The sequence below is a fragment of the Leuciscus leuciscus genome (assembly GCF_965113295.1).
Source record: "Leuciscus leuciscus genome assembly, chromosome: 9".
NCBI lineage: Eukaryota > Metazoa > Chordata > Actinopteri > Cypriniformes > Leuciscidae > Leuciscus > Leuciscus leuciscus.
The window spans coordinates 18034003-18058864 of NC_138733.1; the positions used below are offsets into that span (position 1 = coordinate 18034003).

The window sequence follows — 24862 nt, forward strand, 5'->3', positions numbered from 1 at the left end:
AGTTGTGGTAACCGTATAAGCGGAATAATTGACTCCGGGCCGTTGAATTATCAAAAAATAATGTGCATTCCTTTAATCCTTAAATCAATCCTAACTTATCATCATTCTAAACTCTGATTTTAACCTCAGGTAAAGGAACGTTTCACACTTGTGAATTAGAAGTGGAAAATGTCAAACGGTGACAGAAAACATTAGAGTGAAGAAGAGAGGCTTTATTCGTAAGGCTCCAATATCCTTTAAGAAAAATCAAAGAACGAACTGATGCGACATCATTTCGAACAAAATGCGGCCAAACCGAAGTTTGTTTGGAGATTGTTTTGTTTTTCATTTTTAATACTATAAAGCTGCTTGCTTTAAGCAATCTATTGTATAAAGTGCAATATAAATAAACATGATCTGACTTGACTGGAGTGCCAAATTGCAGACCTCATCCAAACATATCCACTTTGCTATGATCAGATGCTTTCTTAACTGCTGTTTTCTCACCACTATCATTTTTGTTGTGTATTTATTTTGTTGTTGAGAGGAAAGCACACACACATACACATAGGCCTATTCATCTAAACCCTGCTTCTTCTTTTTTTACCCCTATGCGAAGGACGAAGATGAACTTTGCCGTGAGCATATCAGGGCCTTTAACTTTATAGTCCAAAAAGTCCATTTAGAAAAACCTTGATAGTATAAATCAATATTGTAATATAAGGGAGCACAATGCTAAAGCCTTTATGTAAACATATGTAGCATTCCTCCAATCAATGACACAGAAATTGCAATAAAAATATGCAAATAAGAATTTTAACCCATTGTTTGGGAATATACCGTGTGAAACGTCAGCGTATAAATACCCGGATTAATAGTTAACCTAGGGTAAAACATGAGCAGTGTGAAATGTGAAGCAAGGATTCTGTTTACCCGGGGTTTAGAATGACCCATGGTGTGAAAATATTTTGGACAAAATGCTCTTGAATAGCAATATCTAGCTATGAATTGATACTTTCTGTGGATATGCTTTACCATGCTTTGCATTAAAAATGTTCAATAAATATATACTTGAAAAAAAAAATTACTATTCATATATTTATTATATTATATTATATTATATTATATTATAGCATTGAATAATATGGTTTAATAACTTGAGTGAACTTTTGTTTCGGTGCAGATCCCATGCAATGCAACAGAATGGACAATTAAGGGTACAGTGGAATGGTCATTCTCTGTATTCTCTTTGCCTTGGAAAAATGAATCCCCTGATAATTTATAACCGAGGAGAAACAAGCGGCTGATGAATAGTATCCATTATCATGCATCATTTACTGTAATAACAGGCTGCTATTTCCATACAAGAAATGACAAAAATCCTCCATAAATTAGTTTCGAATTTCGCCTGTGGATGTTGGGAAGAGAATAAAGGAGCTTGTGAGTTCTACCACCCAATATCAATTTCAAGGTCCATTTACTTCCTCATCCCTGATCCCTGCCACGCTGAACAGACGGAGACCCCTGAGTGGGCGCATATGGCAGAGGGCTGGGAGTCCACTGGAGCTGGTAATGATGGCAGCGGTGGACTGGTCCATCACCGTGCCAGCGCTGGGGCTCCATTGGCGCAGAGTAATTGACAGCCATGAGCTTCCCTACAGAGCTCAAACACACCGCCTGCTCTCTGGCACACACTCCCTAATTCACACACGCAGTCTTGGCTGCTGGCTCAGCAGGGGCAGGCCATCCAATTTACAGCTCTGTCCAGCACTGCCCCGGGAGCCATCTCCAGCCTGCCCAGCCGGCCCAACAGAGACTAATGAAGGGCTCTTCCAGCACCTCATACATTATGGAGAGAGCAGAGACAGATCAGGAAAACATTGCCAACGCACTCTGCTTTTCTGAACGGAAAGAATCAATTGGGTTGTTGTGGGTAACTGCTCCCCTGCTATGACATCACTCTCCATTACATGCACAGGAAAACGTTTGCGCAGGTGATGGAGGGAGAGAGAGAGCAAACGAGATATTATTTCTGGCTCTCGTTTACTTAAGTTCCATGTGTAGCGGTTCAAATTTTCTTCACCGCATGAAATACCACTTAAAGCTTTGCTTCCACTTACCAGCTCAGAAAGCAAGATGACGCCTCATCTTTCCAGGTTACAGTGTGAAACGACCCCTCCAAGAACCATTTTGTTAATCTGTGGGGGAAAGATTCATAATCAGTTATTGTGTATACTGTGTAAAGACTACGGAGGCCATCTACATAAGCATACACAGACTTTACGTATAATGGAGCTTCACTTCATTCTGTTCTTACATACTTATGAGCACACCGACTCACCACTGAGCCTGCCTTGGCATGCTGTTACAATGAAACAAATTGTATTCTGCGATGGCTCTGCATGAGTCTTGGCTTCACTTACGTCCTTGGGATGCTTACCATCTGGCAGTCCCATCACTGCGTTCAGATACACTGCATTACAAAGTGAGACAACCCAGAATGCAAACAAGAGTGTTATCAAGTACTTTCCTCCAATGTTGAGTAGTAAAGTTAATAATTCAATAAACAATATAGAAAGTGAAATGTTGGTTTTGTTTATTTATGGCTACAGAAACTGGCCCCAATGTATACGGGCCAGTGTTGTTAATGTTAACTAAAACTAAAATAATTTTAAATAATTTTGTTAATTTAAAATAAAGCAGAAATAAAATAAATATTAGATGAAGAACTTAAAAATGAGAACTGTTGTTATGGAAACTAACTGAAATAAAATAGGTTGTAAAAAAAGTACTTTTTTTTTGTAAATTACTCAAACTTAAATAAAAATACATTTGTGATTAAAAAAATTAAAATGACAAAAGCACATAAAATTACTAAAACTTAAAAATTACAATGAAAACTGATATTCAAAATATTAATAGATACTATTATAGTATATAAATAATACTAAATTAACACTGATTTGGACACTTAATGACTTCTAATAAACTGGTGACCAGGTGGTTAAAGGATGTAAGAAGTCAGTTTCCCCTTTAAATAAATGAAACTTGATATTTTGTATTTAATGCACAGGCTAGATTAGATGTGAACCTTAAATTAAGTGTTCAAATACTTTTTGGGACCTCTGTAAATATAAATATTAAAATAGCCTATTTAAAATAGTTATTAAATAATTATATTATATAATATTAATAATGGCATCCTCTCTTTTTTCCCCCAAACTGCCATCAATTTTGAAAGTCACATGAAAGACCTGCTGCTTTCAATGTTTTCTTAAAGAGCCTAGGGAATTAGTTGTTGACTGCCATTTTCAAATTGGCCCGAAAGGGAATTACTCAGAGGTGAGTTTGACTCTAATTAAACAATTGACCCTTATTTGTGCCCATTTTCACAAGGTGCCGCTGCAGAGGTTGGGGCAGGAATCAGCCAGGTTCATCCATCAGCTTTATGGCAGGTGGCAGGGGCTCCTTATGCTCAATGTAGTGGAAAGCAAGGCTTTATTACCTCTGGCTTCTCACTGAGAGAGATGAAGACAGAAACAATGGTGACAGAGTATAGAATTTCCAAGGCTGATGGTTATGGTTGATGCGTCAATATAACTCCGTATGTTCTTGAAATCTGTTGTTGCGCCAAAGGATGGCAGCCGTAGTGCAGACGAGGGTGGTGTCCTTCACAAAACAATCCCTGTCTGCTCGATTTTATCAGCTCCACAAAATGGCGTCGGCAAATTATTCATGACAGGTGAGAACTGTCACCGTGTTTAACACACTGAATATGAGCCGATGTCTTTTGACTTCCGTGGACTCAATGAAATCCACTGATGACAGCTTACTTGACATTTACACACTCCGATTCCCGTCCTTTAATAGCTACGCTCCATCTCCCTAGGGATTGCCAGCCAGGCCGACTGATAACAAACCTGTCAGGCGGGTTCACAAGGGATATGAATCCAGTGCTGGCGGAGAAATGATGTGTTCACTGGAGGAATATGGAGACTGACATGAGCTGCACACCGGCTTAGTGACAGATGATTTGTTACACCGTGCGCTAAATGGAAGTCGCCACAACGGCTGATTAGGTCTTATCAGGGCCGTTTCGAGCGAGCAACTTTTTCATTTCACCTCTCTCCAAGGAGCCACCATCAAAAGAGATCACAGAGGTTTCCTGGGCGAGCCTGTCAGCTCAAGGTGAAGCCGAATGAGGGAGGATAACAGGGATGAGGAAATAAACTGCTGTCTCAGATAACATTAATGCTCAAGCTTCACGGCTGACAGTTACCTGATAAAACATTATCTCAGCCAATGAGAGACAGAACAGGACAAACACGTCCCCCCACACACAGTTTTTCTAATCCATTTGGCCAGATTACAGCAAATCGCTCGCTATTCATCTGTGGATCATATTGCTGCTCTGGAGATTCTTTTTCTTTTTTATAGAAAAGGTTACCCATCTTTCAAAAAAAAAAGACCAGCAGTGTAAGCCTAAATGCATTAGCTCCCTAGCTACAGTATATGATATTGCGTGCTCAATAAACAAGACACTAACAGTTCAATAAACAAGATAATACTGAGTAACTTACATTTTAGACACAATATCTTGTTCACACAAAGAATGAGAACGTTAAAGATAACTACGACTACTATATTAGCCTCCACACCATCGCACAATAACGTTGGTTATTATAAGAGCACTGCCACTTTTTCGTCTGTGCTTTCAAGGGTTAGTTCACACAATGAAAATTCTGTTATTAATTACTCGCCCTCATGTCGTTCCAAACCCATAAGACTTTCGTTAATCTTCGGAACACAAATTAAGATCTTTTTTGGATGAAATCTGAGAGGTTTCTGTATTCTCCATTGACAGCTACGCAACTACCACTTTGACGCTTCAAAAAGTTCATAAAGAAATCGTAAAACTAATCCATATGAATCGAGCGGTTTAGTCCAAATTTTCTGAAGAGACAAGATCGCTTTATGAACAGATTACATTTAGGCTTTTATTCACATTTAAACATTGATTAGCAAACATTAACAGAAGCTCAACCAAACCTGCTTGACTTGCGAAAACAAACCTCATTGGTTCTCTCACGTCAAGCAAACATGCTTGAGCTTCCGTTCATCATAACTGATATGTGTGTGCGTTGATGAATGCGCTTTTATATTTGAATAAAAGCCTAAATTAAATCTGTTTATCAAATAAAGTGATCGTGTCTGTTCAGAAAATTTGGACTATAAAACCACTTAATTCATATTTGATTAGTTTTACAATCTCTTTATGAACTTTTTGAAGCTTCAAAGTGGTAGTAGCTTAGCTGTCAACTGAGGTACATAAATCTCTCAGATTTTATAAAAAATATCTTCATTTGTGTTACGAAGATGAACGAAAGTTTAACAGGTTTGGATTGGAATGACATGAGGGTGAGTAGATGACAGAATTTTTATTTTTTGGTGAACTAACCCTTTTAAATGCTCAAGCTCTTTAAAGTCTTTGGGAATTTTTTTTTATGATTATTAAGACTTTATAGTTATCATCCTTGGTGTGAATTTTGAATGGGCCTTAGTGTGTTTTTTGTTTGTTTGTGCTGCGTCAACGAAAATAGTTCCAAACAAAGGAAAAGCAGAATTGACCGACGTGAGTCTCCGAGCAATAGTGGTGGTGTTTAGCTCCTGAATTGATCAGGTTTTAATTATTCAATTAGGCTACTCAGTCATTCCTGAATGAATCTGCTTTTGAACGGATCGGTTGAAAGAATGTATCTCAACCTTAAGTCACTTGTTTTGCTTCTGAATGAATCTCTTTTTGAATAAATTGATTGAATGAACGATTCAGTAACATAGGCTACTCATAAAGACTTGTCGCCACCTACTGCCGTAACTATGCAACCAACAGAAAAGGTCACTGAAAATCCACTGGGGGAAAAAATGCTTTAAAGGCATGCAGAATCACATCAATATTTCAAGCATCGTCTCTAACTCAGAATCATCCTGAACAACCATGAAATCCTCTCAGAGTGAGCAGATGGTCTTTCCTATATATGCAACATCATCCATGTATTGACTGAAAATTCAATCCAGATGAGACCACATTAGACCACAAAATGACATCTATCACAAAGACTGAATCTTCCTCTTAGTGCTGTAGTGATCTATATGATGGGTCCCTCAAAAATCAATAGAAACAATAATGGTCTTGTTTCACAAATCTAAAATCCATAAAATACTTTTTTTTTTGTAGCTTCTGGAAAAGTAATAACTCTTATGTGTAGTTTATATCTTGTAGACCACAAAAGTTAAACTAAGCAGTTGAGATGAGACGAAAATCCACACATTTGTTGGTCTCTGTTCTCATTAGGACACCTTGGCTCAGTCTACACCCTCAAAGTGTATCTGTTTACCCATGGATCTCATTTGATGAGACATAAGGCAGTAATTGGATGAGGCTTGTGATCAGATGTTCTCTTGGGGAACTAATTCCACTCTTTTTGACCTGCCTAATCTTCTAAGACCAAGCTGGGGTTAATGGGCTGCTCTTCCCCCAACAACTGCTCAGGGGTAACTAGGATATCCAGACCGCTGTATAGAAAACGTTAGGCGCGCTGTATTAGAGCACGGCAGAAGGATATGACAGTATAAGCTGCACAACACGATCCATGATAAAGTAATTTATGCATGAGCACTGGACCGCAAGTGAATAGAAGATACATTTTCATGATTAGCCGAGCAGAGGTCATGCGTAAATGGATATCATATAGCATCCCTTCTGACAAAAATCGTTAATCTGACTGTAACAGTTCCCATTTACTGGAATGTGTGTTTCCCCCCCTCCGTTGGGAGGTAGCTAACAAAATATAATATTTTAAGAGACAGCAACCATATTTGTGGCTGTCTGCGATACGGTATATAATGCTTTCTTCATATTCTCGTATTTAAGGAAAGAGACTGGAAGTGTTAGCAATTAAGGAGTGGACTGGACTGAAATATATCAAATGAATTTCAGTTCAATACACTAGTATATATGAAGAGTTCAGATGCAAAAGCCTCTAAGTGCCATCTGAAATTTTCTTCTAGAATGATCATTTTTATGAAGTTCAGTAATGACAATGAAAATTACCTATTAATTGTCATTTAAGTGAAATTACTGAACTTAAATATACGAGCTTGATAAAAATGATCATTTTAGAAGAAAATTTCAGATGGCACTTAGAGGCTTTTGCATCTGAACTCACAAACTCATATTGTTTGTTATTATTTAGTGTGATTGATCGCTTGAGTGAATTATTCAGTGACTCACTCATAAAGACAGTCAATTAGCACAATTTACTGTGGCTGGTTGCATAAACTACTTAGACTAGACTAGTCATAATTTTTTTTAAGACTGGTCATAACTTTTTTTGAATCAGTTACATAAAAAAGAAGATTTGAATCCAAAATTAAATATAGCTAACTAGCATAAGACAACAAACAAACACATGCACGGTCAACATCGGAGAGCTATTTCTCGAGAACGGTATCAGTCATTCCTGTGCAGCTCAGTCCAAAGATCATCTGATCATGTTATGGACAAAAATGGTAGGAGTAGCGAAAAAACGGTTTTCATTCTCTTCAAAATGGCGGACAAACAAAAGGATGGAAAATGAAAAATAAGATATCGTCAGAATCGGCATAAGCCAAGGAATGGACACGGAATGGATAAGGACACAGTCAAAATTTGGAAAATGTTTTCAAAAGTATTAAGCGTTTTTGCAAAAATCCTTAGGCTATATCTCTGAAACACTAGACGGCACTGTGTTCAAACTTGCTGTTGATGACCCATATCAAATTGTGTGCCGATATATCAAATCATTTAAAAGATATTGCAAAACGATTGATTAATTTCAAAATGGCGGACCGATGGTTCATCCGATCATGGCGAAATTTATAGACAGCAAGATCATGATTGTTTAAGAATCACTGTAATAGAGAGAACAGGTTTCAAACAGTTTCAAACTATGGTACTGTAGGCTATACAACATATTTTCTTTTTATCTTCTTATTCAAGAGAGGGGACAGGAAGTGCTAGCATTACCATAATGTTCCAGCAAATTTCATTTTTTATCTCAAAGATGATAGATATCTTTAAAAATCTGCCACACAATGGCCACTGTCGAGCGTGTTGGCAATCCAAATGAACCACCTGCCTCCTCTCAGAGTCCCAAACCCTGTAATTGTGCATTGATTTGACAGACAGCTACATTATGATCATATGAAACAGAGCTAATCACGCTTTCCTGTCTCTTTCATCTGCACCAATGAGCTCCTTCCATAGGAAATTCAATGACATTTCGCTTCTACACCAAAGATGAGGAAAGGTCTTCTGTGACCCCTGTTTTTCAGGCCTGCTCACATGCAAAGCAAGTTATACAAGAGTCTTAAAAGAGCCTTCCTTTCAGCGGGCGACAGCAATCAAGGGCCCTCAGAAATAAAAGCGATTATAAACATCAGCCTGTTCGTTATAGCTATTAAGCCCGTCTGCCTTTCTGTCTATTCTCCTCTGAAATTTTTAGGCAATTAATTAAATTCCCATGTCCGTGCCTGGCAGTCATTAGTCTAATATCGGCTTTCAAGGGAGCACTGAGGCGGCGGTCGCCGTGCCAGGTCACATCACGAGAGACAGTGAAGCTCTGCTTCCCGTTTGCCCTCTACAGATCGCCTCTCCTCTTTTTATCACCATTCATTTTCCATCAGCAATACGATGCCAGCATTATGCTTGACTGATGTGGAGAGACAGAGCAATTTCCTGAGACACTTAACACCAGGTCACATGGGGTTGAAATACGATAGACAGATACAGCCATTCACAGGCTGCTACTCGAGATGATGCCAACCCAGATGTTATGTCAATGGGTGAGGAAAACACTTTCTCGGTGCTTCGATTTTCGAGGATGGCGAAATTGCTCCTCGAGTGTGCTTTCAATTTGCCCAAAGGAACGAGGTGAAAGCGAGACCTCGTTCGAGTAGATATTCAAACGTATTCATTGAACTGCCTAACGGAGGAGACTAAATATGGAAATTAACTTTGACTGCCAGATGTTTCCTCTGTGTAATAGAAGTCATTACCATCACATTTAGTACTTCGTTTCCAAATCGCCTCGCATTACGCGGTGAAATGTATTCCTCTGCGAGCTCGGTAACAGTGCATTACGCGCAGATAATGATGACTTTGTTATCCTGTGGTCTGTGAGGTCCATTTCCCAGCTCGCCTAACTACAAATGTCAGCCCCGACAGGCAATTACAGGAGTCCGGTTACTCTCTCCTCTGCTATCGTTCTCCAATCTCAGAGACCCTGGCGTGGTGAAGAGCAAAGGTAATTTTCCCTCGGGCCTGAAACAAGGCCATGAACTTGGCTATTAAAGGCCTAACAGGTTTTGTCCAAGCAGTCTGCTGGATGCTTGCTTGACACGCAGTCGATATCCTCTGTCCTCTCGGGCCATCTCAACTGTCAACGGTCTGAAGTTAGAAAATGCAGCACTCAACAGCTGATGACATGTGAAAACCAGCCATAAAAGATGTTGAAAGATGTTTTTCATATGTGCACATATTTTATAGTAGTTTTCCTGCATTAGCTGAAGCACTTAAAATAATTAAATAAATGTACGTTGTAGGTGTACTTGCACTGCTCAGATAGCAATACTCCCATAGATGCCTTATTAACGGCTGTTTCAATGGGCCGTAAGCATAGGCCGTAAGCATAAGCTGTAAGCCGTCCGCCATATTGGAACGGTCAAAGGTGTCACCCGTGAACGTTCATCATTCGAGAGAAAGTTGACTTAGATTTTGCAACCTTAGTTAGACCGAGTTAGACGCATGTATGATGAATGTCTATATATGAAATAAACTACAGCAGATGATTTTGCTAAACTATCACAATACAAAATGACGAAGGCGTCAGCTAACACGAAATTAAAAAAAAGTTACCATAGTAAAAGTTTAAAAAAAAACATTAAAACAACCATAGTAAAAACATGTAGGCCAAATATTAAGTTAATACATATAAAAACACAAACCAATACATTCTCACCTCTGAAAGGTTATCCAATTTCTTCGGGAATTTAAATCGTGGCGGTTTCACAACCAGAAGCTGCGCTATGATTCATTCTGTGAGTGACGACCGTTGTAAGATGGCGGGAACGCCATATCTGGACTGGAGCGATCGAATGTGATTCTACGTATACATATTTATGAATACATCTATCTAATCTAAAACGTGCAAGCTCGTTCAGCGGCTTCGGGATGTAATGAAAGCGCAACAGCTCCACCTGCTGGACACATTCAGCTGCATGTATTATTACAGAGGATGAAATACCGTTCACAAAACATTTACATGGTAACCATATTTTCAGACAGAATAGAAAAAAAATTGTTATTGATTTACATTGTCAGTTTAACTGTCAAAGGTTTTTAATAAAATAATACTAATACTAATAATAACGTTATTAATCTGTTTGGGGGACGGGGTTGGTTTCTAAATGTTTTGTTTTTCCATTTCAGACTGGCTACCTTTATCCAAAATGACAAATTAATGAACAACACAAACATCGAATGTTCTATAAGGAAATACATAATGTAATAATTTCGGTTCTAGTCGTTTTTATTCGTTTTGTATAGGCTACATATAACAAGCTACACTATGTGTTTAACACTACTTTATTCAACATGCTACTTTAGAGTTTATACCAATTACATGTCATTATGGGTGTTTCTTCAATTATGGACACTTTTGGCCCTGTAGACTAAACTCTCTTTTAAACACACACACTGAAAGTTTCGCAGTGTAATTTCCACCACATCTCTAATAACGTATTCGGTTTAGTGACATATGTGATGGAAATGGCTGTAAAAACATTTTTGCAAAAATAAAGACTTAACTTTTAAACAAAGAAAAAAACTTAATTGGATCAGAATCGTTGGTCTGGGTGAAGATGACACCAATGAATTATTTTCACAAAATAAATATTTAAATGGGTTATACATTTTTCTTACTCCTTTGGTTCTGGTTTTAAAATAATGGTTTATTCTTTCTTGTGTTTTATGTTTTAAGAACTGGAAGACTTCAGACAAACGTAAGGCAGTAAAATCTTTACACAAACAAATAATAAATAAATCATGAGGCATTATAAAAAGTGCCCAGTTTTAATGTCACCTTAATCCATTAAAAATAAAAACAGCTGAAATCTGTTAGTTTAAAAAATAAAAATAAAAAAGCATGCCCTGGGAGATACAAGTGCCTGAAGTTGAATAAACCCACATATACAATTCGTTTAATGTCTGTAATTTTATGCACATCTCAGCGCCTCTAGGAACTTCACATCTTTGAAATGAGCAATTTCCAGGAAGGAAGGCAGAACAAAATGACAATATTTTGACACTACAGAGGGAAATATTTTATCTGCAGCAGCAGCAAAAATGACTGGAGCATGATGCTGAGAGAGACAGGAGGTAAAATATTATAATAAAGCCCCAGGAGTCATAATCATCATGCCAAGAATAGTGATGATAATATAGAGTAGTGGTGCAGCAGTGCTCAGGATGTCAATGAAGAGTCACAGTGCTATTAGCACAACACGTACACTCAAACCTCAGCCTCTGGTTCAGCTCCATCAGGAAACAAGCGCATATGCACAGCCAGTCGCCTGGACACGCCAACAGGCCTGATGAGAATAGCACCATGTCATTTCACAGGGATTTGAGCAGAATAAATACACCGCAACTTCTCCCTCGAGGGCTTATCAGACCTGAAGAGTATGATGAAACCTCCTGCAATATGGCGTCTCGTTTTTCCCCCTAGAAACCCAAGATATTCATTCAAAATAAAGCACGATGTGCAATGATGACGACCAGAGGTTTCAAGTTTTACACACTTTATTCCTAAAACATTGGCTGCACCATCCATAGCGGCACGCAATTGTATGTACACATTTATATACACACACACAATTCTCTAAATCTGTGATATAAAATATATAATCCGACAATGTACCTCTTGTCCTCTTATTTGAACACATTAAATTGCTGTACAGGAATTCTGTAGCTACAGCCTATCTTAAAGTCCCCACCACACAAAGGTAAGAACGTGAGCTCCTGTATACTTCATCTGTACACTGTGACAGTAAAAATTGTGGAGAAAATATTTCTCTAAATATTCCTCTAAAAGCAACCTACAGCAAATTCACTTGTCGGTTCTGTAATTAAGACAATTACATATATGACAAACCATTTTCATTTAATTTAGGAAGGCAATATGCATCTTCCCGTGTTTATATAATATAAAAGGATTAAGAAATTACACATTTAAAAACATACAATAAATAAGATATATGCAGGCATTTCAACTGGATAAAACCTGACCCAAACTGCACTTTCAGGCCTTTATCAGTTCACTGAGATGGTCTAGTTCCTTTCCCTCCAGTTGTTGAGATGGACACTTGGCATAAACTGGGCAGCCTGGCGTTGCCATAAGTGCGCTGTCTGATTGCAGTTGGTTTGTCCAGCCGTGTCCACAGCGTGGAGGCCTGCGACGGCAGTGCAGTGATGCGGTGTCTCTGCAGGGTCTGTTGTGAGAAATCAGGGCAACAGTTGTGCAGAGTCCCTCGTTTGTTAGAGCATGTTCATAATGAAGTTGTACATTTGGTTGAGCACAACAAAGTGCACGGGGAGACAAGAGCGCCGGTCCTGAGTCGCTGGGTCACAGGTCAGCCACGAGAGGGCATTGTACTGCTCCAGCACAAATCTGCAGACACAATAAATACCTGGTTAATCTTTTTTTTCCTGCAAAGGGGAGGATATTGATTGCAGTGCTGAGGCAACGTTGAAAAAAGGGCAAGACTGAAATATGTGGTTGCGATTAAGCTAACTTTTGAGGTTTACGGTTTTAGTTCGCCTAAAGATGACAATTCTGTCCTCATTTACACACCCTCATGTTGTTCCAAACCCTTGAGACACTTTCATTCACTTATAAAACACAAATGAAGATATTTTAATGAAACCTGAGAGATTTCTGTCCCTCCATTTACACCAAAAATGTTACGCTTCAAAACGTTCATACAGAGATCATAAAAGAAATCCATATGAATCAAGAAATTTGATCCAAGTGTTCTGAAGAGACGCAATCGCTTTTTATGATGAACTGATTTAATTTAAGCCTTTATTCATATATAAACATCGATCCGCAAAAATACAGACCATATCAAATATGGTAAATGAAAGCTCAAATGCAAAATAACCAATGAGGTTCAAGCAAGAACAGTTGTGCTTACATTTTCCATATTTGATGTGTTCTACGTACAAGCGTTGATCGATGTCTAAATGTGAATAAAAGCCTAAATTAAATCTGTTCATCATTTAAAGCAGTGGTTCTCAACCAGGGAGCTAGGTCCAAAAAAGGGTCTCAGCAAAGTTTTGGACAAAAGAGGGTTGAAAACCTCTGTTAAAGCGATCGTGTCCCTTCAGAAGACTTGGATGAATTGCTTGATTCATATGGATATAAAAAAAAAAAAAGTCTTTATGAACAAGGTTTAGGTGTAATGGACTTGTTCATTACATGGACAAATCTTTTAGGTTTGTGTTTCAAAGATGAAAAGGTCTTGTGTGTTTGGAATGACATGAGGGCGAGTAAATGACACCTATGGGTAAACTATCCCTTTATTAAATCATTGATTTACTAACTATTAATAAATCATGTTTAATGCCATTAAATAAATTAACAAATTTGTCTGGATATTTCATAAGTCAGCTCCCCTCCTTGTATGGTGGAGTTGGAAGTATGAAATGGAACCAGTGAACAACCCACCTGGGTTCATATTATAAATGTAAAGAAATATGAGAGGCATGGGAATAAAGAGAAGAGTGACTGTAAGGTGTCCAGCTGATACCTGAGCACATCTGAGGTATGGCTGGAGTCCAGAGGGTGGGAGTGTTTACTGTGCAGCAATTCATCTGACTGCACTGACGAAACATTAAGGTGCAGAGAAGCCTGACAGGAAGACAGAAACATTCATTATATAATACCTCTGCAGATCTGTTAAATAGATTAGATTATGAATTGTGTTTTAGACAACAAAGCTGTGATGAATCTCTGGAGTGAAATGATTATTGCGTTTACTCAAGAGCTCACCTTCAGGAAGAGAGGACACTGGTCCTTTGCCTGTGGGCAGGAGGACCAGAACCAGTCAGGCAGTGGACCCGCTTTAGCTGTGGACACAAAGTAGCCCAGAGCCATGGGCTGCTGGAGGATGTTGGGAGATTCGTCGTGAGACTCCATCCTGTCTGTGCTCTGGCCCTGAGGACGGGAAAGAGACCGTAAGAGGTTGAATTTAGAGGTCTATAAAACTGAGAAATTACTTCAGTCACTTAATGTCAGGGTATATTCATTTTCTGCGTTCAGCTCCGTCTCACAAACGTTTGAGTGCACGAGCCTTTCAAAGTAGACTTTGTTTTCAAGCGCTCAAGTCACTCGCACATGTGCGGTTGTACGCGCACCATCCGCGCGGAAACAAACATCGGGCTGCACACGGACAGTGTGAGCACTTTGAAAATTACATCACGCGACAGTGTGTGGAACACGGGCGGGCCGACTTTGGGCTTTACAATACTAAAGTAAAAAGCATTTTAATAAATTTTTATTTATTTTTTATTCCTAAACTTAGTTTATGTTAGTTACGACTTATGAGATACACAACCATTCAAAATGTAGGGGTCAGTATGATTAAAAAAGAAAGAAAAAAACTTTAATTCAACAAGGGGTTCTTAAATTGGTCAAAAGTGACAATAAAGATTTTTTTTCCTGTTATAAAAGATTTCCATTTCAAATAAACACTTTCTATACAAAGAATCATGAAAAAAATGCATCACAGTTACAACAAAAATATGTTATCAACAGATAATAATAGAAATTGATTCTTGAGCACCAAATCAGCATATTAGAATGGTTTCTAACAATCATGTGACACTGAAGACTGAAGTAATGGCTGCTGAAAATTCAGCTTTGCCATCACAGGAATAAATTACATTTTAAAATACATTAAAAAAGAAAATAGTTTTTTTTTTTTTATTGTAATATTTCACAATATTACTAAATTACAGAATTTTTTATCAAACAAATACAGTCTTGTTAATCATATGAAAACATTTTTAAAAAATTCTCGACTCCAACCTTTTGAACAGTAGTGTATGTTGAAATTCTTCAAAAGGACAGTGCAAACAAGTTTACCTTGCTGCCGTCTCCTCCGTGGTGGTAATGTGAACCTGGTGACTGTACTGGGGAGGTGGTGGGAGAGTTGGGTAATATGTTAATGAGATCGGGGTCAACCAGATCATTCTCTGACAGCAAGTCCAAGATCCCATCCATGCCACCCATTCCATCTGTGACATCTGCAAACACAATGACAACTTATATTAGTCCGCTATAAATAATAATAAAGTAGAGGAGCTAGATGGGGTGAAGGTGAAAGTGTCTGACCGTTGTTGGGATTGAACGCCTGGAGGCCGGCAGAAGTGGGGAACACAAGGATGTGAGTGCAGGAGGTGTCCTGAGGAGTGTTTAACTGGGACGTCTGCATGTTCAGGGTCGTGCTGCGGCCAAACACGGAGCCCGTGGACACAGAGTCTATGCAGAGATGGAGAAGGAAGGGCATCAAGCATTCAAAAGTTTCTAAAGGCCTGAAAGGCAAAATCAAAGTACAGCCCAACGCAGAACAACTGCTCTGTGTGAAAGCTTCACATTAATTACCTGGCATGATGACAAAGGAAGCTTGTGGTTCCATTGCAACTAGACATGTGCTGAGAATGCTGGGACTGTCCGCAGCAGAGATACCGCACATCCTGCACATTTCCTTCAGTCGTCTGCCGAGAGACTGCAAGTTTCGCCTACTCAACAAAATACTCCAATCTGATTGGAACAAAAACAGCAGTTAGATCAAGAGCAAAGGGCATATGATGCCTAACACTTATAACTTATATACATGATTTAAACACTTATTGAATAATTGCAATACCCACCGCGTAACTCCCCGTGACCTATCCTTCCAAGCCGGCCGATAACAATGCGCCAAGGAAGTGAAGTCATCTGTACAAGACCCAGGCACCATTCCCAAAGCTTCTGAATGCCCTGTCGTCGTGAAGAGCCCTTTTTCCTCCGAGCTCTGTGTGAAAACACACAGACATCCCAGTCACAAACAGGCTTATGCTTGAATAAACTACACCAATCACAGACCAACTTGAGTGCTCACCGGTTGGGTACGTCAATGCTGATGATGCAGGTTTCCAGCAGCTCTCCGTACTGGTCAGTGCATGAGGCCAGGAGCCACCTCTGGTCATGTGACAGGCAGTAGGCCACAAACAGCACATTGTATTTCTGCGCAGCCTCTCCAAAAGTCTCACCCAGCTCTGTCTGTTTGTCCTTCACTGGTGCCAGGATGAATGGCGGTGCGTAGAGATGTAAACACTCTGGTCTCTGAGGGCGGCAAGAGCCAAGAGGTCAATATTATTATTTATTACAAAGCTCTATTTATCAAAATCTTTGTATAAATTTAATGAAAATGGTATATCTCAGGTGGTCTTAAATTATTTTGATGGCACAGACCCCAAAATAAAAGACCCCGTTTTAATATATATTTTCATGTATAAAGATGCATTTATACAACGAAAAAGTATATTGAATTTTTTTTTAATAAAGGTGTAAAATATCTAAAAGATTATACTTTCTATTAAGTGATGATTTCATTTTTACAAAGAATGAAAATGTAAATAAATATCAAATTTGGTAAATTAGTTACATTTATTTAAATAAAGAACAACAATAATAAATGTATTGAATAAATCTATTGTCATTAATAGCAAAAGTGTTTCCTCTATACTATTCCAGAGACCTTTCAGGACTCCCTTGTGGACACCAAGAATGAAATTTGGTCAATTTGGAATTGAAATCTATTTAAATAAATAAACTTCTTGTTATTAAATACGGTACAAATATATAATTATTGTGTTACTTTTCCACAGACCTTCTAGCACTATATTGCGGACCCCGATTTTGAAACCCCTTGCCCAATACATTGGCAATTATTAGGTGTACCTCTTTGCTCTGTAGTGCAGTGTCAATGGCCAGACCGGGGCCAAAGCCTGTTAGCGTTTTGACATTAGTGGAGGTTGGCAGACGCCGTCTGCACTGTGTGTAAACTGAGAAAGCCAGAGACTTCAGGTGCTGTGCGTATATATGGCGCTCCTCACTCCAGACCGGCTGCAGCAAGTATTGGCTGGGTATAATCTGGTAGAAGAAAACGGCAGATGTTTAGATCTAAGCAAAGTGAAACATTAAGATCAGAAAGCAGATGAATTCTTACTTGGACATATACAGCATTCCTGATGTGAGGAGGAAGAAACTGAAGCATCTCCAGATAACAGCGGAGAAGACCCATCGTCCACACACTGGAATTTCCCCCTTGGCCTGTCTCTTCATAGCTGAAGGGGTTCACGATGTAAATCACTATAGAGGGAGGATAAGTGACGGCATGGGAGTCTCCGTCAGTCGGCACCCCCACCTTCTCTCTATCCATCGTACTGTAACATAGATAAATCACGGATCAGCACACACATCTGAGAGGATCAGTAAGAATCAGATTGTTTGGATATGAAAAGCAGTACCTCTCTGGGGGCTCAGACTGGACCTGAGGTTGGCTGGTGGTCGATGAACCGTCCCCCAGTGTCCCTGCACTCTGACCGCTGCTCGGCTGACTGGACTGCAAGCCCTGAGCCCCAAAGGAAGGCAGGGAATTGGGCTTGGAAGACGGCAAGGTACCTATGCCCTGAGAGCAGGAGGAAGAGGTGGTGGATGTGGTGGTGGTGGTCGCCGTGGCGGTTGTGGGGTTAGTGTTGGAGGTGCTGTTGGTGGTAGGGGTGGTGTTCTGAGTGACTGTGGTGGGGCTGCTGGAGCTGGAAGTTTGCGAAGAGCTGGTAGGGTTTCGTTGGGAAAGCAGTGAGCCGTCCAAAGACTGGGATGCCAGACAGGACACTGAAGAGATACGAAATATTATAGAATATCTATATTTTTCCTCATAACATCAAAAAGCTTTCTATTTGCTTCTTTACATACCCAAGTCTTCTCGGCACACTTGCGCATAAAGTCTGAGCTTGTTGAAAGCCTCGCTGCTGCTGTTGATGGTTTTTGGGAGCCAGTCAGTGAAAGTCTGATCTGTAAAAGGCTGGGATCCAGTATCACTCACAGTCACAATGCCATCAGCGTGAGACTTGGCTATGGGCCTGTGCTGACCGAGCCGACAGGACTGCAGAACAATAATAAATCAATCAATCAAGTCAAATTTATTTGTCTAGTGCTTTTTACAACACGCATTGTTTCAAAGCAGCTTTACAGAAAATCATGACATTAATGTTTATAATAACTTAATAGCTTGATCTTCAAAGTCACATTTATCAGATTAGTGATGGGTTAGTTACATTTTGTGACAATACAAGCAATCAAGGCCCAATTCTTTACAGTACATGCCACTTAATTTGAGTGTAGCTTATGCATCCGGGTAAAGGTTGTACATATAGTTGTTTTAATAATTATACTTAATGAATTATTAATTTGTTAATCATTTGAATTAAGTGGTGATATTGAGAATTACGAAACCTGTGATTTTTCAATTTAATGATTGGGTGTAGTGACATTCCGAGGTCATTAGCATGTTCTAACCTCATACACTGCTGTCAAGTCTCTGAAGAAAGTCTTGGCTCCATTAAGCAGAGTTTCATTGTCGGGACACACCACCATGTATCCGATGTCCCTCTGGGAGCTGTACGGGTCCAGCAGAAGCTTCTCCCAGTATGGCAGAGCGAAAGGAGACAGCACCACATAGTCATACTCATAACCCACCAGTAAGGTGGGGATGGGGAGGGGCTCTGGAGATTCATCCGTGCCTGAGAGAAAAGAGTTGTATTAATATACCTATATCATTTATAAACTATGCTGAGGATGGTGTCTGTTGATTTAGGCCTACCGTACGATCCCCTGCCAGCCATCTTGTGAAACTGCTGCCAGGTGAGGGGGCCCTGGACCCCCCAAGAGCGCACAGACCTCTTCTTCTGAATGGTGTCCTGCAGGACAGGCTGAAGTGACAGCAGCATCCTCACCACATCCTGGGAGAACAGCATGCTCATATCGAAAGCTGCAAGGACACAGAGAGAGAAGTGTTTTACAAACACCGGATTTTACTTCAAACAGATTTAATGCTAAACACACTTAGTTAGAGAAAACTGTTTTATAGTTTACTGGAAGAATTTGCAAGAGGTCTGCATTCGCTTAAATCCCAACTCTTTCCTACAATCAACCTCAAGCTTGCATTCAGATCTGTCTCCATCCAATTAACAACTGATGAATAGAGCTAAGTCCTGTCCTACAAGTGTTTTTTTATTATTATATGTTTCACTTCGATGTACATCACAATACGAAAGAGAAAATATCTCTAGCTACTTCCATTTCATCACAACAAACAAATCAAAGGTGTTTGTATTTAATTAAATACGTTCCTAGACTTCCTGGTTGGTTGATAGGAAGTCTGTGTATGTACTGTAGGTATTGTGTGTGTGCGCGACAGCCTGTGTATGTACTGTATGCATGTATGTATGTTTCTTGTATTTAAACAGCAGACACTGTATTGTGTGTCCAAGACAAATTTCCTTCGGGACAATAAAGTCTATCCTATCCAATCCTAGAAATTGCAAATTGCTATGTTATTTCAAAGATAATATACAGCTCCTCCGAAAAATAAATGAATACATATAAAAAAACAAAAACATAATTTAACAACTCCAAGTCCTCTTTTTATTCAATCTCTCCCCTTCAACCACCTATCACATAGAAAATACTTTTCACAAGGCGATCAATTCCAGATGCTTTACTCCGAAATGTCACATTATGGAAGTAAATTGACTGTAAATGTTTCATGCTGACTTTAAAACATGACTCGAAATCACTTGTCACAACTTTTTCTTTTTTTTTACAAAAAATATACTGATATTAAAAACAACAGTTATTGAGGGGGAATAAATATTTTTATTATTTTTATTATATTATAATAGTATGCAAGAAATAAGTCTTAAAAACTTTATTTATATAAAGTTTATTTATTTTAATATTTTTTTTATAATAATGTATTAATTTAAATACTATTCAGTCATTTTGAGGCCTCCTTGTGAGCCCCAGCCCACTGCTTGAGAACCACAGCTAAAACTTAAACTGAAGGAGTAGCATAAAAATAAAAGTTAAAGAAAAGAATCAAAAAATCTATTAACAACATCACAAGAAGTCTCACCGTTGCGTTTGGCCCAGTGGTGTAAAGAGGAGCTCTTGACCAGTGTCTCATCGACTTTTCCTCCAGACATGTTGTCCATGAACTGTCTGCCGTGCTCAAGAGCCAAGTAGCAGTCACTGTAATAGTCCCTCTCCTCCAGGCGCATGGGCGGCTTGAAACTGGTGCTGAGAAGCTGGGGCCTGATGATGGGAGAGAAAGGGTTCGTGCACAGGTCCTGCAGCAGAAGGACGAGATCATCCGGGACCTGCTCTTTAAGGACCGCCCCTCTCTGAAGCGAGGCTGCACGTACAGCCTCAAAGTGCTTCTCTGTCTCCCGTCCGGCATCCGAACCCCGTCCCATGATGTCCAGCTCATCCTCCAGGAAGAGGCCTGCCCCGTTGCCATAGCGACGGTTCATGACGGCACTAAAACCGCAGGAGCAGGGGTCCATACTTGAGTACTGCGGGTCCATGTTGGGATCACTTATGTAGACGCCCACATCCGCCCCTGTGATGTTCATGTTGCAGACACAGATGCAACAGCTGTCAAAGTTGCAGTCCTTGAAGAGGTTCATGACTGACTCGGAGAGGATGAGGGTGACGTATAAGCTGTGCGCTTCTGGGATGGAGGGCACGGTGGCCGGCTCAACTGAATTTAAAGGTCTGCAGGTGGAGGGTGTAGAGGCGGGAGAATAGAGGTCGGAGTTCTCATATTTCAGTGAGCCCTGGACGCTGGCAGGGCCTCTGGGGGTGCGTGGGGTCCGGGGTGTCCGTGGCGTTGGAGCAGAGATTCGAGGGGTGGCGGGGGAGGGCAAGATGCCAGCGCCGCTGTTGCTGGGTGGGGCGCTGTTGGACATAAAGGTGTTGTGTGTCTGAGGGGTGCAGCTCTGGTCCTGTTCAACTGCACTTCCCACACTAGGGATGTTACTGTCAAAGAAGAGGGGGACAAAGTGTCACATGTAGTCGTCAAAATTTCAAAGCAAGTGATATTTATGGTGAGGAAAAATGGCACAAGCATACATTTCAAGCAAAATATGTGACAAAAATAATTTTGTTTGGTTTAAAACTATAAAGAAAAGGTGTATTGTCCAAAATGAAGAGAAAGAAGTATTTAGTATTTAGTAGTTAATTCAATTCAGGGAGAAATTATCCAATTCCAAATCGAAAGTCACAACATAAGTTCTGCTTTGACCGACCAATAGAAACAAGCAGGAATAATAAAGGGTCACTAAGACATTTTTTACATGTATTTGATAAAAAATGTCGAAATTTTTTACTATTTTGAAAAAGTATTAGAATTTAAAATAAGTGTTTTATGTTTCAATACATTTTAAAATGTAATTTATTCCTGTGATGGCAAAGCTGAATTTTCAGCATCAAGAAACATTTAAACAAAGTAAATACAGAGGTCACGACCTAGGCTATGTTCAGACTGCAGGCAAAAAACAGATTTTGTTTTGCATATACAGATTTTATCCAGACGGGTTTTAATAGTATGAAAAAAAACAAAAACACAAACACATTTGGAGGTGGTTTGATATGCGATTCCAATCAGATTTTCACAGATGCCTCTCAGTCCGGATGCTCTGGCTGTTCAAATCTGATTTGAAATTGTCTTTTGCATCATTCATCACACACAACGATAATGTCGAAATTGGTGCCGAAAATGACAAAGTATTCATACAGAATTGAAACGGTATGTCCAAAGATTTTGGCCGTGACTACAGCACAGATCATCACAAACTCAGTGATGGAGGAGACTGCACCGCTACTCGACAGGGCATTTATTTGAGGAGTGAGATGATTTTCCCTGCATCTGTTTTGAAAGCCTCGTCACATACAATGGTACGCCTACGTCGTTACCAAAGCAACCCATGCAGATAGGTTGGTTATGTCTGGACACACAAATCATATATGAACAACTGCAATTAATAGTGCAGAAAGTCTACCTATAAAGATTGCTTGCAGTCTGAACATAGCCATACATGTTGGTTTCTCTGCATTTGGATCAATCCACCAAATTGCCAAACATTACAGGGATGTTTATGAGATAAAAACTCAGTGAATAAATGTCTTCCTCCTTCCCTTACAGTTTAAGTGAAACCACACCGGTGGCTACTCTGTTGGGAACTGTCTTCATAAATGCACTACAACCACCTTGGAAACACTTGGCAAGTTATTGCAAAATAGATATCAAAGTGAAGATATGGTAGAAAAACATCTCAGCATTAAAACACATTCTAAAAGTTGAGTGTGCTTGGCATGAACGCTCTTGGACACATTCCTCAATTAAGGCTGCACTATCATTAATATTGAATGGCTATTTTGGGCTGGCAGCTGCATGGACTACAAACAGCAGAGAAGAGTGTGTTCGGTGCTTATTAAAAACCTGACCCACTGACTTCAACCACCACCTGCTACATATACAAGAATCCCCCTGCTAAATAAGGTAAATCCATCTATTTAAAAGCCTTTTAGGCTTCCATACATGGCAACAAGCTGATGCTTGAATTACTCAATGTCTCAATGTTTTGTTTGTTACAAAAGAACAAACTTGCAAAGAGTGTGAAGTATTAAAAATCTGATTGGGAGGAAGAAAATCCCTAATTTCTTGGCTGGTGTACCTGTCCTTGTGGAGGAAGGTCATGGCTGCCATTGGGTGCAGCATCTCCAGTTTGCCGACGGTCCAGCTGGGCCTGTAAACGCACTCTTCTGGAAGCTTGATGGGAAGCAGACACTGGCTGGGCAGCATCTTCAGAGGGGCGTAAAGGGAGCAGCCGATGAGGGCTTGGCAGGACTCGGTCTTAAACACGTAGGAGAAGTCCTGTAAATATGATAAAGAAACATGAGTCTCGCATAACAAAGTGCCTCTTTATGAGAATATTCCTGGGAATTCACAGCCTTAAGTTCTACCTTAATCTCTGAGGGTCTAGGGCTACAGAAACCCTCCTCCACCTCCATCTTGAAGTTCCCGCTGATGGCCCCATCCAGAAGAGACAGGCCAGCAGCTGACTCTGTATTGCCCATGTTTATAGGAGAGTAGCCCTGCTCCAGTGACGGAGGGGTTGGGAACATCTGGTGCAGGTCTGCAGAGCCTAGATCAATAAACACACAATGAAGGAACAGAATATTGGCACTATAAAAAGAAAATAGTTAACAGATGCTTGCCATTAACAGTGTTAGTCTGTGAAGACGTCTGCAATCCTATAATAGTTTTTGTTTGAGAAAACTGAATTTTATTTTATTTTAATAAAATTGTATTTAAATTATAAAAGTAGTGTTATTTGAGTATTATTTATATATTATTATAGTATTTATACATTCTAGCATGTGCTCTGTTGGGTTTAATCTTATTTCAGTTTTTGTAATAGTAATTGTAGCACTTTGACTAAAACAAAGTAATTGCCTTTGCAACTAATGGAAATACAATAAGTTTTTCATCTCTTATGCACTTTTTTTTATTAGCTTTATTTTAATTAACGCAAATTATTTTTCTCACACACACACACACACACACACACACACACACACACACACACACACACACACACACACACACACACACACACACACACACACACACACACACACACACACACACACACACACACACACACACACACACACACAACGTATTAATGCTAATATCAGCCGATAACCAATATGGTAGCAATATGAGGCATTCTTACAGATTTAACAGCATTATTATAAAAATTCTCTATATCTGGATAATATGACCTTTTATTTACACATTCTAAACCAAACTGCTCACACACTTCCAGTAACAACAGTAATTAGATCAAATGTATTAGTAATGATGTAGATTCAGCAGGGGTTACGATGTGGAGCACATACAAGGCAGGGGGTCAGGCGCAGCAGGTTTTGGTTCTTTCCCACCAAATTTTTCCTCTGCTCCACCAGCAGCTCTCCTGGATCCAGGCTGTTTGGGGTAAGACAAAGACAGGCTCACTTTAACAGCTCCACTGATTCCCTAGTTCAGCAAATAAAGAACTTTATGAGCACCTAAGCATTTTCCTAATGAGGCAGGAGATCCAGGAACAAAGTGGGAAACTTACAACTGACCGCTCTCTAATTTGGCACTGATATGCATATCACGATATCCAAATGATTCATTTACTGTTGGGGCTTCACAAACTGATTCATACCAAAAACTGACAAAAAAAAGAAAGTTGATTTACACTGCTTAAGTTAGAATAACAAGGCCTTTTTACTTACCACACACAGTTGTGTGCATTTAGGCAGTGGTTACATGGGGAGCTCATAAGAGTACTAACCGTCAGGTCATCCTCGTCAGAGTTAAAGAGGTTGTCCAGGTCATTAATGGACACAACCAGATCGGTCTCATGGATCAAGCTGGTGGTAGGAAGTGGTTTACCTCCACTTGACCCCTGGGCATCTGTGTGCAAACAAGGTTTGTTCAAGATCAAAAAGAAAAAATTCAGACATTTCCAAAAACACTTAAATATTTTATTTTGCTGAGGAAATAACTCACCATCAGAAGATAAACTGTCATCATCCCTCTAAAAGTACAATAAATAAAT

General features: G+C 39.6%; 1 protein-coding gene and 1 long non-coding RNA gene across 2 annotated transcripts in view; both read right to left on the minus strand.

Annotated features, from left to right (window-relative positions):
- Positions 1-2116: 2116 nt before the first annotated feature.
- LOC309505526 lies at positions 2117-10128 on the minus strand. Its single transcript, XR_014208476.1, has 3 exons — positions 10038-10128; positions 2321-2452; positions 2117-2177 (listed from the first exon to the last, which is right to left on the minus strand). It is a non-coding gene; the product is annotated as an uncharacterized lncRNA (long non-coding RNA).
- A 1732-nt stretch (positions 10129-11860) lies between these two features.
- Positions 11861-24862, minus strand: part of med13b (mediator complex subunit 13b) — a 30384-nt gene continuing 17382 nt past the window's right edge. Inside the window, exons 11-30 of the mRNA XM_082179412.1 lie at positions 24814-24841; positions 24596-24717; positions 24156-24240; positions 23214-23395; positions 22925-23124; positions 20323-21227; positions 19009-19176; positions 18705-18928; positions 18102-18291; positions 17654-18020; positions 17353-17569; positions 17085-17276; positions 16243-16466; positions 16013-16155; positions 15744-15902; positions 15474-15620; positions 15225-15385; positions 14130-14294; positions 13888-13988; positions 11861-12746 (exon numbers count right to left, since the gene is read on the minus strand). Of these exons, the coding sequence (XP_082035538.1) occupies positions 12614-12746; positions 13888-13988; positions 14130-14294; positions 15225-15385; positions 15474-15620; positions 15744-15902; positions 16013-16155; positions 16243-16466; positions 17085-17276; positions 17353-17569; positions 17654-18020; positions 18102-18291; positions 18705-18928; positions 19009-19176; positions 20323-21227; positions 22925-23124; positions 23214-23395; positions 24156-24240; positions 24596-24717; positions 24814-24841 (4113 nt within the window). The 3' untranslated portion in view covers positions 11861-12613. The remainder of the gene's footprint in view (positions 12747-13887; positions 13989-14129; positions 14295-15224; positions 15386-15473; positions 15621-15743; positions 15903-16012; positions 16156-16242; positions 16467-17084; positions 17277-17352; positions 17570-17653; positions 18021-18101; positions 18292-18704; positions 18929-19008; positions 19177-20322; positions 21228-22924; positions 23125-23213; positions 23396-24155; positions 24241-24595; positions 24718-24813; positions 24842-24862) is intronic.